The sequence below is a fragment of the Megalobrama amblycephala genome, linkage group LG20, assembly GCF_018812025.1.
Source record: "Megalobrama amblycephala isolate DHTTF-2021 linkage group LG20, ASM1881202v1, whole genome shotgun sequence".
Lineage (NCBI taxonomy): Eukaryota > Metazoa > Chordata > Actinopteri > Cypriniformes > Xenocyprididae > Megalobrama > Megalobrama amblycephala.
This window is the reverse complement of record NC_063063.1, coordinates 6457429-6474310: the sequence shown is the minus strand read 5'-3', so window position 1 is coordinate 6474310 and position 16882 is coordinate 6457429. Positions and strand designations below refer to the sequence as shown.

Sequence of the window (16882 nt, the reverse complement as noted above, 5' to 3'; positions counted from 1 at the left end):
AAAAAAAAATGTTTTTGAAAAGATGGAGACTTCATGAAGGGATCTTCACAGTTTTAAAGCCTTCATGCTTCGAACACTATATAAATGCAGCTCTAATAACGGAAAGCACAGGCTTTTTATTGAGGACGGAACTGGCCTTTGTACAACACACTGTCTAACAGAGTCATACATAATCTCACTTCTTGGTGCTCTTCACAGTCTTTTTCGCAGCTGTTCCAGCAACAGTAGCCTTCTTTTTTGGTGCTTTTGCTTTTATCACCGTTACTTTGGATTTCTTCTTTCTGTCTATGATGGTTTTGGCTTTGATGGCTCTCCTCTCCTTTCTCCGAACAAGGTCTTCCCTTCCGATCTCAATCATGTGCTCCTCCCACGATTTTATTTCGTTTTTGTAACGGACTTTGTCATCCTCTGCCAGCTGTGTGTATATCTAAAAATGGATCAGTGTAATCAGATAAAGCAAAACATAGGCCATGTTCACACAGCAGTAGAATATATTTGTCAGTCCTGTATTTGATTCCTTAATACGGTTCTGTTCACACACAGTACAGACAGTATTATTTATGGGAGTGACAAACGCATTCTATAACCAAACTCGCACCGGTAAATTTTCAGGAATTGCAACCACATTCACTCAAATACTTGTTTCATTATTGGTTGAATCAGCATTTTTGAACAAATCTCTTGAATGAAAGAGTCAATGACTTTTGTTATTACCAGTCACTTGGTGCACCTAGTGCCGTAACAATTCAAAAAATTGAAACAATCATTATTTGAGTAATTTGCTCTATTTTGTAAACTACTGTAGATGTCAGTGTTTATATCCGAACTATAAACTTTTATCCCAGTACTTCTGTGATAATTTGAATATTTGTAACAAATAACGAAACTGTCTGTTTGAAAAGACTGTTTGTGAAGCTGTTTCATACCTATTCATGACAACTGCTCTCTCTGGATCAACAGCAGCGCTAATGCAGTTTTGAATGTACGGGTATGTCAAAGGTTTAATAGACACAGGTGAGTCGTTGTCATTTAAAGGCAGGAACACACCAAGCCGACAAACTAGTGGCGACAAAAGCAGACTGCGGGGTTGGCTCACGTCAGCAGCGTCTGGGTCCAAAGTTGCCCTGACACACCAAATCAACGCTCGACACCCGACGGCCAAGTAGCACGTCCGTTCTGCGCCTGCGTGAGATGAAATGCCTTTCCATACCAGCAGGTGGCAGTAACTGAACAACCAATCAGAATGATCAGATGGCCGTCGGCTTGGTGTGTTCCTGCCTTAAGAATAAGATTGTGATCTTTCAATGATTAATCGCGCAGCTCTATTTTGTCAGGATTCTTTAATGAATAAAAAGTTGAAAAGAACAGCATTTATTTATTAAGTTGAGTCTCTTGTATGCTTTACCAGTGAACAGCAAGGCAACTTACTAGATTATGGAACAGAGCCGTATTGTGTGGCACTTTTGAAAAAAATGACGCTCAGTTTAGGCAAAACTCACTTGTTTCTGTGTGTTGTTGAATCGCATCCAGTCGTCTCTCAGCGACTTCAGCTTCGCCTGAAAGGAAAAATGACATTTAACACATTTGTTGCAACCAGTAAACACTGTATGAAATACTTATAGTATATTATGGAAATATTTTTTAGGTTTTAATGGTCTGTAATATCAGTTTTGTTATACTGTAAACCTCAAATATATCAATAAGCAAAATGCAAACAGTTAAACTAGGTGCTAAGATTCAATATCCAGTCTCCAAAAATATTAGCTCCCTTGCAAAAATAAATAAATAAAATCATGTATTCAAAATATACTACAGTTTGATAATTTTGGAGTCAGTAAAATTGTTTTAAAAAATTAAACTTATCCAGCAAGGACACATTAAATTGATAATTTATAATTACACACATCATCTCAATAAAATAAAATAAATGCTGTTCTTTTTAACTTTCTATTCATCAAAGTGTCCTGAAAAAAATGTATCATGGTTTCCAGAAAAATATTACTGTTTTCAACCTTTATAATATTAAGAAATGTTTCTTCAGCAGCAAATCAGCATTATTAGAATGATTTCTGAAGGATCATGTGACACTGAAGACGAGTAATGATGCTGAAAATTCAGTTTTGCCATCACAGGAATTACATTTTAAAATATATTCAAATAGAAAACAGTTATTTTAAATTGTAATAATATTTCACAATATTACTGTTTTTACTGTGTTTTTGATCAAATAAATGCAGCCTTGGTGAGAATAAAAGACCTATTTCAAAAATATATATATAAAAAAATATATATATATATATTACAGACCCCAATGGTAATGTATGTTAAAGCTGCTGTCCGTAACATTTGTGTTCAAAATTTACAAAAATTATATAATGAGAATGTACAACATGAATCCATATCCAAACCGTGTTTTTGTCTTACCCTGAATCATTATGGTACACTTATAATAAGTGTTTATATTCTGACTATTTCAGACCGAACTGGTAGGACCCGCCGGCGAGTTTCACAGTAACTGCGTGACTCGCCATAGACATACACGGAGAAAAGTAGCTCCGGCTACAATGTTCTTTCTCAAGACGCGTGCAGTTCTGTTTATTAACTGCTAGAGGGCCAAAAATCACGGACTGCAGCTTTAAATTTTAGATAAAACTAATGTTCAACTTCACCTGCATAGTAGTTCCCTTTGCTTCCTCAAAGTGCTCTGCCATGAAGATGTTGAAGGCGCTCCTGGGGCGTTTGGGCTTGCCAAGACTATTCAGCTCCTATAGTTGAAGTACAATATTCCTTTAATATAACAGTAATCAAAATGCTTAATTTCTCAAAAACTCAGAAACTAAGTTATGAAAAAAAAATTAAGGATGAATATAGTATAAAAGGGAATAAAATAATTGGTAGTTTAGTATAGTAGTTACATCATGGAGGGCAACACTCACCTTCTTTCTCCTAATTGCTTTTCTTTTGGCCACTCTTTGTCGTTTTTCGTCTGCAATAGCAGCGGTCTGTGCAGGAGTGAGTTGGGCTTTGTATGTCTCCAAAGCAAGCTTATACTGCTCCCTGGATACCAAAGATGCATCCTGAAATGGCTGCACATGTGAGACCGTTCAAATTAGTGGCTGACTGTGGAACTGTTCAATACCAATAACTTTAAAAAAAAAGTGTGGTAGCAGAAATAATGTTAAGATCCAGAATGAAGGGCACTGGGAAATAATGACAAAAAGGCGCAGAGATTTAAAATGCCTCTATAGTGAATTCCTATGTTTTTTTCACTTGTTATGAAACATTTTATATTTTATTTCTTTATATTCTGTTCAAGACTATCTGTATTTAGTGTATGTTAGATTATAGTGTTTTAGGTTTTACAACTCTTAAATATAAGAACTGGACAATTGTATAAAACACAAATTAGAAGAGTGTTGTTCAGATTTATTATTTATTTCAATTAGGCCAACTAAAGTATTTGACCTAATTGGATAACATGCTGTTTTCATGCGTTTCAATTAAAAAAAAAAAAAAGGGCTGGGTTGATTAATTTCTCGATTTTAATTGATCTTCATTTTGATGAACCGATATTGATTCTTAAAACCCAAGATCAATCTTTTAGTCCATTATGTTTCTGTTGATGTGTGAACAAAACCATTAAACATTTTAGCTGTAATTTTGCTAAATATATGCTAAATAATAAATTTATGAATATTACATATTCATTATATATTTATTAATCCTGTTAGTGATGTCTTATTTAATGTATGTTGAATAGATTTGTCAAGTTCTTATGACAGCCAGTTTAGAAGTTTATATCAACAAACTGAAGTAGAAACATGGTTATATCCTTAAAAAGTATATATAAAAACTGCCTTATATGCAATTTAAATGTTTGTATACAATTCAGTTATTTAATCATTTTAACTTTGAACAGTAATGTACCAGGTTCCCTGTATAGTTTACAGAATTAGTTGAGGGAGATTTTTTTTTCTTAAGAAAAAGTGACATACTGTACCTGATATATAATCAAATGAATCAATATCTAGTTGAGCTGAGATCAGAATCTAGTCTAACTGAACTGTTTCTATAATTCTGTGTAAATACCTAGCCCTAGTTAAAAATTCCCCATAAATCAACTCCAGTCTTTCAAATACTGGCCCTCAATAAAATTTCCTATAATAACAAACATATATATACACACACACACACATATATATATATATATATATATATATATATATATATATGTGTGTGTGTACAGACAAACCAAAATTTATTCAGACACCTTGAACATTTCATTCATTATTACATTATTTATTCACTATAGTTAAAAAAATGGTAATAAAATATGACAAGATCTCAGAGTTAAACTGTCAGAAAAAATTAATCTTAATTTTGTCAGATAACACTTAGGCAAAACATGGTCAGGTCAAAGTGTCTGAATAATTTTTGGTGCCAAATTTGTATCAATTTTACTGATAGTCCACTGTACTTTTTGGGTATGTCGCAGTTTATTTTGCTATCCTCACTTTCATAAATGAACTAGTGTCCTGTATCCACTCGTTAAAAAATATAAAAAAAATTATATCTAGCGTCTGATTAATTTTTGGTTTGACTGTGCATATATTATATATATATATATATATATATATGTGTGTGCACACATATAAGCTGACATTTTACACAATATTCATAAAAAGTACAGCAAAAAATAAATAAACATATGAAGCAGGTATGTACCTGCTTCTGTTCAGGAGTCAGCATTCTCCACTTCTCTGCTAACTTTCGGATAACATCCACATTTTTCAGTCCTAAGCAAAATAGATTGCTCTTTATCTTATTTTAAAACAAATCAGAAATGCAATTTAGCCTTGCAACTCGAATGGAAATTACCAGGGTTTTGTCTGCTGAAGGTGGGCTGCATCTCCTTCACATATGTCATGTAGGCTGTCAGGGGTCTTTTGGGTGGACCCCCTGTTGTGGTGCTAAAACTCTTTATCACTGGAGCTACACATGAACACCTACAATTCCAAAGCAATGTCATTATACAAAACTGTCATGCAATGTAAAATTATTGAGGTTTTTTGGTTAAAAAAAATGCACAAAACGCTCTTTACACCTTACGAAAAAGTTAAATGAACACTACTAAGCTAGTGCAGCGCTGTTACTACATGCATTAAATGATTACGTCTGTTAAACTGTGAGAATATGAAATTATAGCTGTCTATCTTTGCTGTATATTTCTGACGCATGTAAATTATAGTGCCAAAGTAAAACCCATCAGATATGATACATTAACTAATAAACAGGACACGCATGAATAACCTTAAACTTGCAGCATGCTCACCTCACAACAGATGCACTTGAGAACAGACTCAAAGACTTTACCAAAAGATTAGCACCGACTGACATCAAGCTGAACGGAGCCATCGTACACGTGCTGTGATCTTCCCAATAATGTGAATCGAATATTTAATATACACGGTGAGGACAATATAACGTTACACACAAGCTGACTAAAAATATACTGTTATGGTTGTGAATTGTGTTTCTCCTCCTCCAGTTAAGGCGCCATTCCCTCTGCCGTCTGACCGAAGTGCACTATGGGAGAATTATTCACCTAAAATTTCATACAAGTACTTTCACTAAATGAACATTTGGGAAATAGCAAAAGTGACGTATTGCGCGACGTTAAAATAACGTGACATGAAATGGAACAGTTTATTGAACCTTTAGACTATATATATATATATATATATATATATATATATATATATATATATATATATATATAGATGATACAAACTTAAACCACTTATGCAAACTTTTATTTAATATATATATATATATATATATATATATATATATATATATATATATTATGCATAAGTGGTTTAAGTGGTTCCTAGTATAGCTATATACTGTATTTAATATATAATTTAATTTAATATATATAGCCTATCTATATATGAAGACTTCAGATTACTGTATCATTGGTATATATGAATTTTTAAGGCATCTAAATTATCAACATAATCAAAACTTTGGTGAAAACCACTTGTACCCAATCTTCTTCATGCCTTCTGCTCTCTGATTGATATGCTAAAAAAAAAAAATATATAAATATATATATATATATATATATATATATATATATATATATATATATATAATTTAAAAAAGTATAGCGTATCAATCAATATTTTTTTATTCTAATATATATATATATATATTTTTTTTTAAGAATAAAAAAATATTGATTGATACGCTATACTTTTTTAAATTATATATATATATATATATATATATATATATAGATGATACAAACTTAAACCACTTTTGCAAACTTTTATTTAATATATATATATATATATATATATATATATATATATATATATATATATGCATAAGTGGTTTAAGTTTGTAACTTCTTCATGCCTTCTGCTCTCTGATTGATATGCTATACTTTAAAAAAAAAAATAATAATATATATATATATATATATATATATATATATATATATATATATATATATATATATATATATATATATATATATATTTGTTTTTTAAATTGTTTAATTTCTTGACACTAAGAAATTCTGTACAATCTTTTTATTTTGTTCAGAGCCATTATTATTATTATTTTTATTTTCCTTTTATTATTTGTTTGCTCAATATCTGTAATTAACCTACTTTATCCATTTAGGCTACATTGTAAAATGCTAACACTCGTGCAAATAAGGCTTTGTTTACTTTTTCTAGCATTTCTCCTTGAGCTTCTCTGAAGATGCAATAATACATAGGGACCTTTATTTTGTTTTTACCAGCTCCGCACCGGAAGTGTGAGCTTGCTGAGCTACAGCTGTCTCCCTTTCTCGCCGCTCACATTCGTTTTTTTACTCAGGGAAACACAGTATTGCTGAGCTGTTTCGTAGCAATAATATCGGACAGATAATATAATCGCGTAAATCTGGGGCGGTACACACAGTAAAGCAGCATGGCATTAAAGAGAATACAGAAGGTAAGACCTTTGTGTGTAAATGACAAACATTAGCCAAGTTTTTGTTAACCTGCTCGCGCTGTTAATGTCAAATAATGGGGTTAAAATGAGCATTTATGTAACTAATACTATTATATTTGTTATTGTTTTGCGTTGATAGTCTATAACAAGTCAAACCGTTTATGAATAACGTGTATATCTATTATGTCGACGGTGTAAGTGGAATGTAGCATACAACGGCTAGCTAGCTGTGTTTCTTCGCTCAAATCATGACGGGTTTTCGCTGTTTGTTGAATGTTTACTGGCAGTAATGTAAAATAAATATTCGCTTTCCTTAATTGTCAGTAATACTGGTAAAACCTGAAATAATAGTGACGCGTCAAGGTTGTCAGTCAACCATCGTATTGTGTTTGTGTGCTAGAAACGATACACTTATACCTGGAAAATCAAAGAGTTACGTAAATGAGTAATTTGTTTACATCAAGACGCGTGGTTTATTAAATTCCTCAAATAGAAAACGAACTGAAAAATATATATATTTATTTAATAATAAACATGATTGTGTTCTTTTCCTCCGTGTTCGAGAAGGCCCAGAGCTGAACAAAGACAGCAAACCTGCTTCAGCCTCGGCAGCAGCCGCACTAAACGAGGCCAATCTTTGTGTGGATTCATCCACTTTCACAAGCCACTTTTGTGTGCTTTGTTAAACCTCACAGCTGATGTGACATTTCGAGTGACTTTGGCTACAATTGATTTGGTGTAGTTTATCTGAATATGGTTGGTAGGCGCTATTGTGTTGTGTGTTTGACACAAAGCAACACAACCTGATTCTCTGAAGTTCCAGCGTGACGCCATCACTTTGTCATTCTGACAGTTTCTGTTTCGCAACACTGTGATGTGTATCGCAGTCTGACAGTGTTGTTAAACACCCTTTTAACTCCCAAAGTCCTTGCCAGAAGGCACATCTATCCACATCTGTTAAAATCATAATTATTTATATGTTTTATATCTTGTATTGTTATAATTTAAAATTATTATTATTATTACATATTGTTCAGAAAAAAACTACTTTTTTAAGTAGAACAGTTTCGATTGAAACCTTTTGACAAAATATTTAAAAAAAGTTCCAAATTTTTTGAAGGTGTCCTTGTTACAGTGTAAGTATACGTTAAGTACTGAGCAATATGAATTACCTATATGTACTTACTATAGGATTAGGGTTTGTTTCAGGGTTAGTTGCATGTAATAATGCATAATGTATAATTGTTACTACAGTAACCACATGTGACGTGCAACAGATAGTGTTAACAGAATAGTTTGCATAAGTTTTGTTTGCGTCATATTTGATACATTAGGCTTTTTGGCCTATAAACAATATGATATAAGAATATGGAGCTCACATTCTTTTATTCAGATGCCTAAACTGAGCAAAAATACACAGTTTGGTGCAGTTGCTGTTATTTTTATGAACAAAAATGATGAAATTCTGATTTGCAGTGTAAATCAATGAGAACTACAACTGAGTACTTGCATAAAATGCATATAATTATTTTAGGCTTCGTTTTATGATCAGAGTTTTTATTGTGGAGGTAAAACATAAAATGCAATGCAATATGATGATGATTGAGAGATGAACATATTAACATTCATCAAAAACCTGATGTATCATATTTGATGCATATGATTTTTCTAAAAAAAAAAAAATAAATCACGCATGGGTATTCAAGTAAACCTACGTTGCTTTAGTCCAGAAAATGTTCATCTCGAACTTTATAATAATACGATTAAAGATTTCACAGCAGAAAGGTGTGTATAACAACCTGATGGTTTTAGTATTATACAGTTTATTTACAAACAAAAGTAGGAACTGTCAATCAAAAGGCACAAGGAATGTAATAGATTGTGTACAACAGGTTTTTCAGCACATTTTTGATAATGTTGACAATTTAGGTGCCTTAGAAATTCATGTATTAAATATGTACAGGATTAATAAACTAAATTATAAAAAGTGTTCAAATCACTTTAATTGTTGACAGTTTGGAGCCCTGTGATAATTTATTCAAACTCAATTTGAATGCCAGTATGTGAAGCCTCACTTAAAAATGGATGAATGTCATTGCATTACACAACAAAATATCAAGCCAGGTGGTTTTTATTTTAAATGTTGCACATTTCTCAAGCATAATGTTTAAAAATGTGAAAAACACTTTTCAATAGTCCACTTTAAACATTCAGTTTCACTTTAGACGTGTCAACTAGCAGTCATTGGAGTATTAGTAGACTGTCTGCTTCATATCTGCTAACGCTTTATTTTGATTCTCCAACAACAGACTTTCTACTGTCAACTTATTCTTCTAATCATAACAGTCTACCAAGTCTACCAATACTCTGATAAGAGTTAAGTTGACATGTAGTTGCAAAGTTACTTATAATTAGTAGAATGTCTAAAGTGGACTACCAAAATAAAGTGTAACCAAAAATGTTTTAGTATTTAATTGGTGAGACATATTCTGTTCAAAATGGAAACAAAAAGCATTGTGCCATTTTGTGGTTGTCAAACGTGTTGTAGAACATGTTGATGGTTAATGTGATGAACTTCACACATGTGGTTACTCTGATAGGACACCTGTATTGTATCGACTTCATACATTCACTAAAAAACATCTTGACACGGAGTGGTTTTAAAATCTGAAATCTTCGAAATGGCCTTGAAGATTGAGATCAGTAGAGTTTTTCCACTCATAATGTAATTTTATTTAATTAAAATCTTGTTTTTTCTTTTATTTCAGGAGCTTCAAGACTTGCAGAGGGACCCTCCAGCTCAGTGCTCTGCTGGGCCGGTTGGTGATGACTGTAAGTTCACTGTTATTCTTTTAAATGAGGTTGCTTTACATAACATCTGGCACAGACAAGCGGACAAATTTCAATAATCCTCTTTTTTTGTATTTGTAGTGTTTCACTGGCAGGCAACAATAATGGGACCTGTAAGTAGCCTTGAGCAGTGTGCTTTGCTCGATAATACTTGCTGAATGTGATAATGTGATGTTTTAAAGTGACTTTTAGGAGTAACTTGGAAAATGTAATTAACTATAGTGGCTAGCAAATGCTCAATTTCTAGTTTATATATAACAACTGCTCATGCTACATGTGTGTAACATCTTTGTTTGGATCGTGATTAAAATGCAGTGGTTGTCTCTAATTTCAAATGGTTACAGATATTTTTTGTTAAAGGCTAGTTTGCTTGTTTTAGAGCAAATAAACTTCCAGTTCCAGTGTAGACAGCGTCACTGAATATAATTGATTCTATTGGTAGGGGAAAAAATCTATTCACATATGAATCACGATTCTATTTCCTTCCAATTCGCATCAATTCAAAAATAATAATAATAATAAAAATAAAAATTCTAAAATGTTACACATCGCAATACTAAAAGTTATTGATACGTTAGAGTATTATTAATTACAATAAGCAGCAAAAAAGGACTCAATGTGGTGCTTTTTCGGGACTGAATTTGGGATAGCATGCATCTGAAAGGCGATGTGATCCTGAATTCAGTCCCGAAAAAGCACCACATTAAGTCCTTTTTTTGCGGCTTTTTGTAATTAATAACACTCTAACTCAGATCTCTTTCAAAGCTTATTGCGCTTGCATGGTCAAATACACACACAATTATGTCACAATGCACATCATGTGGAGTATTTACGTAATCGGTCTGTTATGTCCTCCACTAAACGGTTAGGAGAGAATCGGATGTGTAACAGTATATTACATTTGTGCATTCTTAAAGGGACAGCAGCCTCATAAACTGTTGCTGTCTGTTTCATTAATGTTAATAAATCATTCACTGAATCATTCACATATCTTTAATATGAGTATTTATATTTAATTCATACAGTGAAGACTATAGTGTTTTATTTTTACATTTGATTTTTCAATATCTGTAGTATTTCATACTAAATGTTAAATAAACCTATGCTACTGTACCTGAAAAACTTACTAACTGTTTTTAATATCAAAAATAAAATAAAATTGCCTGCCTAGCTTTATTACAGAAGACTGCAGTCATGTATAATGATTGCAGTCGGCTTAATAATAATACTAGGTTGACTACAATGGGAAGAAAGTTAAAATAAAATTCAAGGTTCACATTTAATTCAGTGGGTTTTTTCCTTCAAAGACCTATTAAACAGTCTACCACAGTCAAATAGGAAAAGTAACACAAAACAGTCAAATCAATGCCTATGTATGTCGAATCAAAATTTGAATTGATTTTTAATCGAATTGTGACCTCAAGAATTGATATGAATCGAATCGTGATATACCAAAAGATTCCCACCCCTAATGGATTCTGTTGTCAACCCAATATTGTAGACAGTGTTATCTTAAATATAAGGTGGTTGCACAAAACATCTCAGAGTGCCTATTATTTATGTATATTTGTTACTAAGCAACAGCATTTTTGTTAAAATCTGAGATGGCTTATTTTCATGAACCTAAATCCAGTGTCATTTCCTTCAATTTGTAGAGTGACAGCCCATACCAAGGAGGAGTCTTCTTTCTCACTATTCACTTTCCAACAGACTATCCCTTCAAGCCACCAAAGGTAGTGATGTTACACCCCACCTCCATTTACTTTCCTTGTTTCAAAAATCACATTTTGACACCCATCTCAATTTAACAGGTAGCGTTTACAACGAAAATCTACCATCCCAACATTAACAGTAATGGAAGTATTTGCCTGGACATCCTGAGGTCGCAGTGGTCTCCAGCACTAACAGTTTCAAAAGGTACTTGTGTGTACCTCAATTGTTTATTGCTTACTGGTTGAAATGCAGAATTCGTAATTCCCATAATTTCATCATTTTGATGATTGTTTTCAACTCTTTTTCAGTTCTTTTGTCCATATGTTCTTTGCTTTGTGATCCAAATCCTGATGACCCCTTAGTCCCAGACATAGCACACATCTACAAATCAGACAAAGAAAAGTAAGTATAAAGTTTGAAATTAAATTCTGTCTTCATTTATTCACTTTATGTTGTTCCAAACCTATATGACTTTCTTGTATGGAACACAAAACACAAAGACAATTTGAATACTGTGCTGGTTGCTCTTCCACATGCAAGTACAATCAATGAAGACAAGCAACAAAGGAACCATATAAGTATTGTCAAGTGCTGCGAGTGACTTGTGTGCTATATTTCGGGTCTTCTGAAGCCATACAATAGCTTTGTGTGTGAAAGACCATAATTTAAGCTGTTATCACTGATAATAAAATGCACTGTTGAAATATGCTCAAAAAATTATAATTTCCGCCTAAATTTAAATTTTCCAATCCATTTGGATTACACAGTTTTAACATAAACAAATAAACTTAATGTGATACATATTTGGCAGGTATGCATGAAAGAAATGGGTAAGATTTCGGCACTCAAAAAATCATGGTATAGGCATAGTTTATTTGAAGGTGCAGTAAGCGATTTCTAAGAAATGCTGCTGAAAGTGTATTGGACCGATCACCACTACACAATTGTAGCCAATCAGCAACAGGGGGCGTACACATTCATGATGGGGGAGGAGAGAGAGTGAACAAGAGGGAGTTTTGAAGATCCGTTCGGATCTAGTGTTGCACGATATACCAGTTCTAGTAAGGTATCGTGATACCCTGCTTTTAAAAACGGTCCGGTTCTTCATTTTATTAGTTCCAGCTGTATTTCCTAAAGTGCGACAGCAGGGGGCAGTGTGTGTGCAGCGCGCTGCTTTTAAGGAACGTTGAGTGCGTGTTTATTCCTCTCAACTGCGCAACGGCTTTTATGGTGACGAAACGAGAGGTATGGTGGTTGCATATACAGGTGCTCTTGCAGACCGTCCACAAATTGTTGAGAAAGCAGATGCACGAAGCGAAATATGGCATCATTTTGCTTACATTGCCAATAGTCGGGGCTAGCCCACGGACACGGTCTGCAAAAGATGTTACAAAATAACGCAAGTGAAGGGAGTCAAAAGCATCTTGCCGACAAACATCCCGATTTGTACAAAGAAATTAAAGAGCGACAGGTTAGTGTGATACCAGCATTGTTTATGCTCTCAAACATTAAATGAGTGTTTTTTATTTATTTTACTCGTGCAAGCAGACCTGAGGTGTATTATTGAGTCTAAGTTTAATAAGTGATATCTGGTTGCAAAAATTAATTTAAAAATACATAAATATGTGAAGGGTAAATACAGTTATTTTAAACCAATTTATGCTTTGATAACATTGTTCTTAGTATTTACAGTAATCAAATTTTTACAATAATCTTACTGTCAAAAACACCTACATGTATTAAAAAAAACAGCAAAAAAGCATAACAGCAAATAATTACATTTTATTGAGCATGAAAATAATAAACATTAAAAATTATATTAAATCTAACTCTAACTTCACGGCAATGAAGCTCAAATCCCAGAATTTTCAGCCTGCTCTCTGGTGAAGAAAGAAGTTCTGTCATATGTGTTATTTATTTACTTTTCCTGCTGTTTTAGGTTTTTGCCGTAGTATCGTTTAAGTATCGGTATCGTGATATTTAAGTTAGATATCGTATCGAAGTCAAAATTTTGGTATCGTGACAACACTATTCGGATCAAGCCCCACGGTTCGGGACGCATGCGATTCACGGATCATTTGCAAGTTTCACCGCAATAAAGTGAAAGGTTATCATTTGCACGTGTTTTGTCTTGCTAGTTTACACATTAAATGGATACAAAACCATTCCAGCGCTAGAAGAGGCAAAAGAGGATTTAATTCGGTATCGCACGCAGCGCTGTTATCGGTGCGCAGACGCACATACAAGGCCCGCGCGCACAGAGAGAGAGAAAGAGAGGGTGCGTTCCAGATAGCTCGCAAACTCTAAATTGATTTCTCTTTCGCGTCCTCAATGCACTTGGATGGACACATACACGCATTATGTCAGTCAAAATACCTCTCTCGGCAAGTATTCGCGTAAACACATTCGGTTATGTCTTAATTGAACGAGGTGAGAATTCGGATGTATATCTATCAGATGTGAGCGTGCATGGAGTCTTACTCTTAAAGTGACAGCAACCTATAAATACCTGCTGTTGTCTGTCATGTAAATCAAACAACAAAACACAGCTTTAACAAAGATTATGAATCTATATTACATTTACACAATGAACAGTTTCATTTTATATTTAATTATTACATTTCTGTACACAAAAATTAATATAAACTTAATAAAACTTTAAGTTGTATTTTTCTATGCTTGTAATTGGTGTACAGTATTTGTTCTTTTTATAGTCTGTTCACTTACCTTTAATGATGTATTAGTTAGGCTTGTAGTTTCTGCTGTGGTATCAGAGTAGTTAAAGTGAGCCAAGTAATAAATGCAAAGTTAAGTTACCCCCGACCCCTAATTATTATTTTTTTGTGCTGATCCGAAAAATGATCCGATCCGTGACTTCATAACCGTGATGTGATCCGAACCGTGAGTTTTGTGATCCGTTGAACCACTAGAAGAAAGACTGTAGAAAGGGAGATGGCTGAGAGACATTACAAAAGAGATAAGGTCAGAGGAACATTACTGGGGAAAAAAAAATATCAGGCAAGAGCTTTAAGACCCGTGTTAATATTATAAAAGCTTTCCAGCACTGGAGAGTCCTAAGTGGAAAGGCCTGAAAATGGTAAAGTAACATTGGTTTTGCTTTGTTTCACAGAACCAAGCTATGCTGTTGTTGTAATGTTAGCAATAGTAATAGGACAGTTTTGAGTTTTGTTTGTCTGGAGCTGCTGTGCTTCTGGTGACTAACAACAAATTCTTGCTTGTAAACATTCTTGTGTACTGTATTTTTATTTTTTGATCTTCCTTGTCATTCATTCGTCATCTTAGCTATATTTTCTGCAAAGCATTATTTTGTTACGCTTCAGCTATGATAAATAGACATCCATTGTGCGTTCAAGCATTTTCAGGGTGGAGCAATGAAGGGGAGGGGTTTGTTTGTTTGTTTGTATTTCAAATATCAAGTTTATTTAAATCGCTTACTGCACCTTTAACTATTTGCATCTGTTTGATTTTATTAAAATCATAATTATTTTCAAATTGCTTAGATTTAACACATAATAAATAACAATTTAAAAAGTATGAACGAGGTTAAAATATGGCTAGCCGTGGAACAAACAATATTAATAAATAAATATGCATCACATTTAAGTTTATTAGTTTGTTAAAACTGTAACCCAAAATGGATGGAAATTTTATATGCAATCGAAATGCATATCTTAAATTTAGGCCTAAATATTTTTTGAGTGAATGTGAAATGTATGGTTTGTTTAAACTGCAAAAGTAAAATGTGAATTAAAAAGTGACAGCTGTGAAGGGGGTAGACAGTATATATGTGCGGCAGGTTTTTTGATAAGAAACCCTTCCGCATAGGATGCACTCCTCCTTGCTCCTGGCTCCTCTGGAAGTTTCCTCACTCCCCGCTCCTGGTGGTGCAATTAGAGAATTGAGATGTCCTTCAAGATGGCTGACGTCGATCGATTTCCAGGTTACGGGCCGGAGGACGGAGGAGTAAACAAATGAGAAGCACCAATTAAGCAATGGAGCTCGAGAACCAGAGCAGTCTTATTTGTGAATGAATACTGACCAGTTCTGTGAACTAGATCATTTGATTCATTGAAAAGATCCAGCGCAATGAATGATTCTTTTACACCTATCAAGATTTTTACTGAACAATTGCTTGTTTGTTAATTAAATTTTGGTTTGTTCTTCATAAAGCTTTCATGTGACTTCACAAGAGTTTAATTTAGTCCATTGACAGCTACAGTACTTTCACTTTCATTATACTGACGATTCGGTCTAGTTATTCTTCAGGAATTCACCTTTTGTGTTTTGTGTTAGAAGAAACACCAAACTGGTTTGGAACATCATTCTTCATACCTGTTAAATTAGATTATGATGTCAACAAACTAGATTGTTTATGAACTTCTTCTTTTTCTTTTTTTCAACCAGGTACAACAGACTAGCGAGAGAATGGACCCAGAAGTATGCAATGTGAAGACTTAATGGACATTTTTTTAAGTCACAAATCACTGTAAATTCTAGCATCTAAAAGTAAGATTAGGTTATATTATTAAACAAATTGTACTGTTAACATTTACCATCTGAAATGACCAATAATAATAGCTTAACTAGTATTTTGAAGGGGACTGTGCATTGCACAAAAAGACATTTAAGCTTTTTATTGGTTTTGTGCATTTTGGTCATCCCCCGCAGTGGTGTTGGGCACTTTGTTTTCTTGTTTCATAAATCCTATTTAAGATTGGCATGATGTTATACAACTGCAGTTACCCTACAAGAGGGCAATTAAGAAATTGAAAACCGTTTTATTGTATCTCTCATTCAGTTGATTACATTTTCTTTTAGATATTTTTATTGTATAGTTAAAAGCAACTATACTGGATCTATTTTTTCTTTTTTATTTTGCATTAAAATTTGTTTAAAAGCGTGCATCTGTGTTTCTGATATGTTAATTTGTGTTTGCTCATATTTATACAGTGCTTTATTTGCTGAAATACTATTTGAACTGGCCTTGAGTACAAGTTAACACAAGTTCCACAAGCAGCCTCTATTTCCACTAGTAATATTCAATGTCTCTGATTTCAAAATTATTCTGGCATATTACATATCCATCCTAAAGTCAATTTTGCTTCATTCCTCCTTCCTAATCAAAAAATAATTTATTCTGTTGCTTTCTGAAACATTCTCTGTCCATTAAAATTACAATAAAAACGTAATTAGAGGCTAATTTATATATCCCCATAGGTATTCACATAATATTTAGCTATAAATTTAGTTGATGTTTATAAACAGGTTCTCATATAGCCATAATTACAAT

At 33.2% G+C, this 16882-nt stretch overlaps 2 protein-coding genes across 3 annotated transcripts; one reads left to right on the top strand and one right to left on the bottom strand.

Moving 5' to 3' along the window:
- Positions 1 to 96: 96 nt before the first annotated feature.
- Positions 97 to 5612, bottom strand: tfam (transcription factor A, mitochondrial). Of its 2 annotated transcripts, none has more exons than XM_048169871.1 (7): positions 5333 to 5612; positions 4879 to 5006; positions 4726 to 4796; positions 2937 to 3086; positions 2670 to 2765; positions 1500 to 1556; positions 97 to 427 (listed from the first exon to the last, which is right to left on the bottom strand). In XM_048169871.1, the coding sequence occupies exons 1-7, from the start codon at positions 5413 to 5415 to the stop codon at positions 176 to 178; spliced, it is 837 nt and encodes a 278-aa protein (XP_048025828.1). In that variant the 5' UTR covers positions 5416 to 5612; the 3' UTR covers positions 97 to 175. The 2 variants fall into 2 exon arrangements, with proteins under 2 accessions (XP_048025828.1, XP_048025829.1); XM_048169872.1 differs by having other exon boundaries at positions 5374 to 5505.
- A 1192-nt stretch (positions 5613 to 6804) lies between these two features.
- ube2d1b (ubiquitin-conjugating enzyme E2D 1b) lies at positions 6805 to 16494 on the top strand. The gene is made up of 7 exons (XM_048169873.1): positions 6805 to 7008; positions 9777 to 9840; positions 9940 to 9971; positions 11514 to 11591; positions 11670 to 11775; positions 11880 to 11973; positions 15997 to 16494. Exons 1-7 carry the CDS (start codon positions 6985 to 6987, stop codon positions 16040 to 16042), a joined length of 444 nt encoding a protein of 147 aa, XP_048025830.1. The 5' UTR covers positions 6805 to 6984; the 3' UTR covers positions 16043 to 16494.
- Positions 16495 to 16882: the final 388 nt, after the last annotated feature.

Bases quoted from the DNA above. Each gene is read 5' to 3' on its own strand.
- ube2d1b (XM_048169873.1), top strand. From the start codon at position 6,985: ATGGCATTAAAGAGAATACAGAAG. The intron at 9,841-9,939 runs GTAAGTTCACTG...TTGTATTTGTAG, and splicing joins TGGGCCGGTTGGTGATGACT to TGTTTCACTGGCAGGCAACA. The intron at 11,592-11,669 runs GTAGTGATGTTA...TCAATTTAACAG, and splicing joins ATCCCTTCAAGCCACCAAAG to GTAGCGTTTACAACGAAAAT.
- tfam (XM_048169871.1), bottom strand. From the start codon at position 5,415: ATGGCTCCGTTCAGCTTGATGTCAGTCGGTGCTAATCTTTTGGTAAAG. The intron at 4,797-4,878 runs GTAATTTCCATT...TATTTTGCTTAG, and splicing joins CTTCAGCAGACAAAACCCTG to GACTGAAAAATGTGGATGTT. The intron at 3,087-4,725 runs GTACATACCTGC...TCACATGTGCAG, and splicing joins TGACTCCTGAACAGAAGCAG to CCATTTCAGGATGCATCTTT.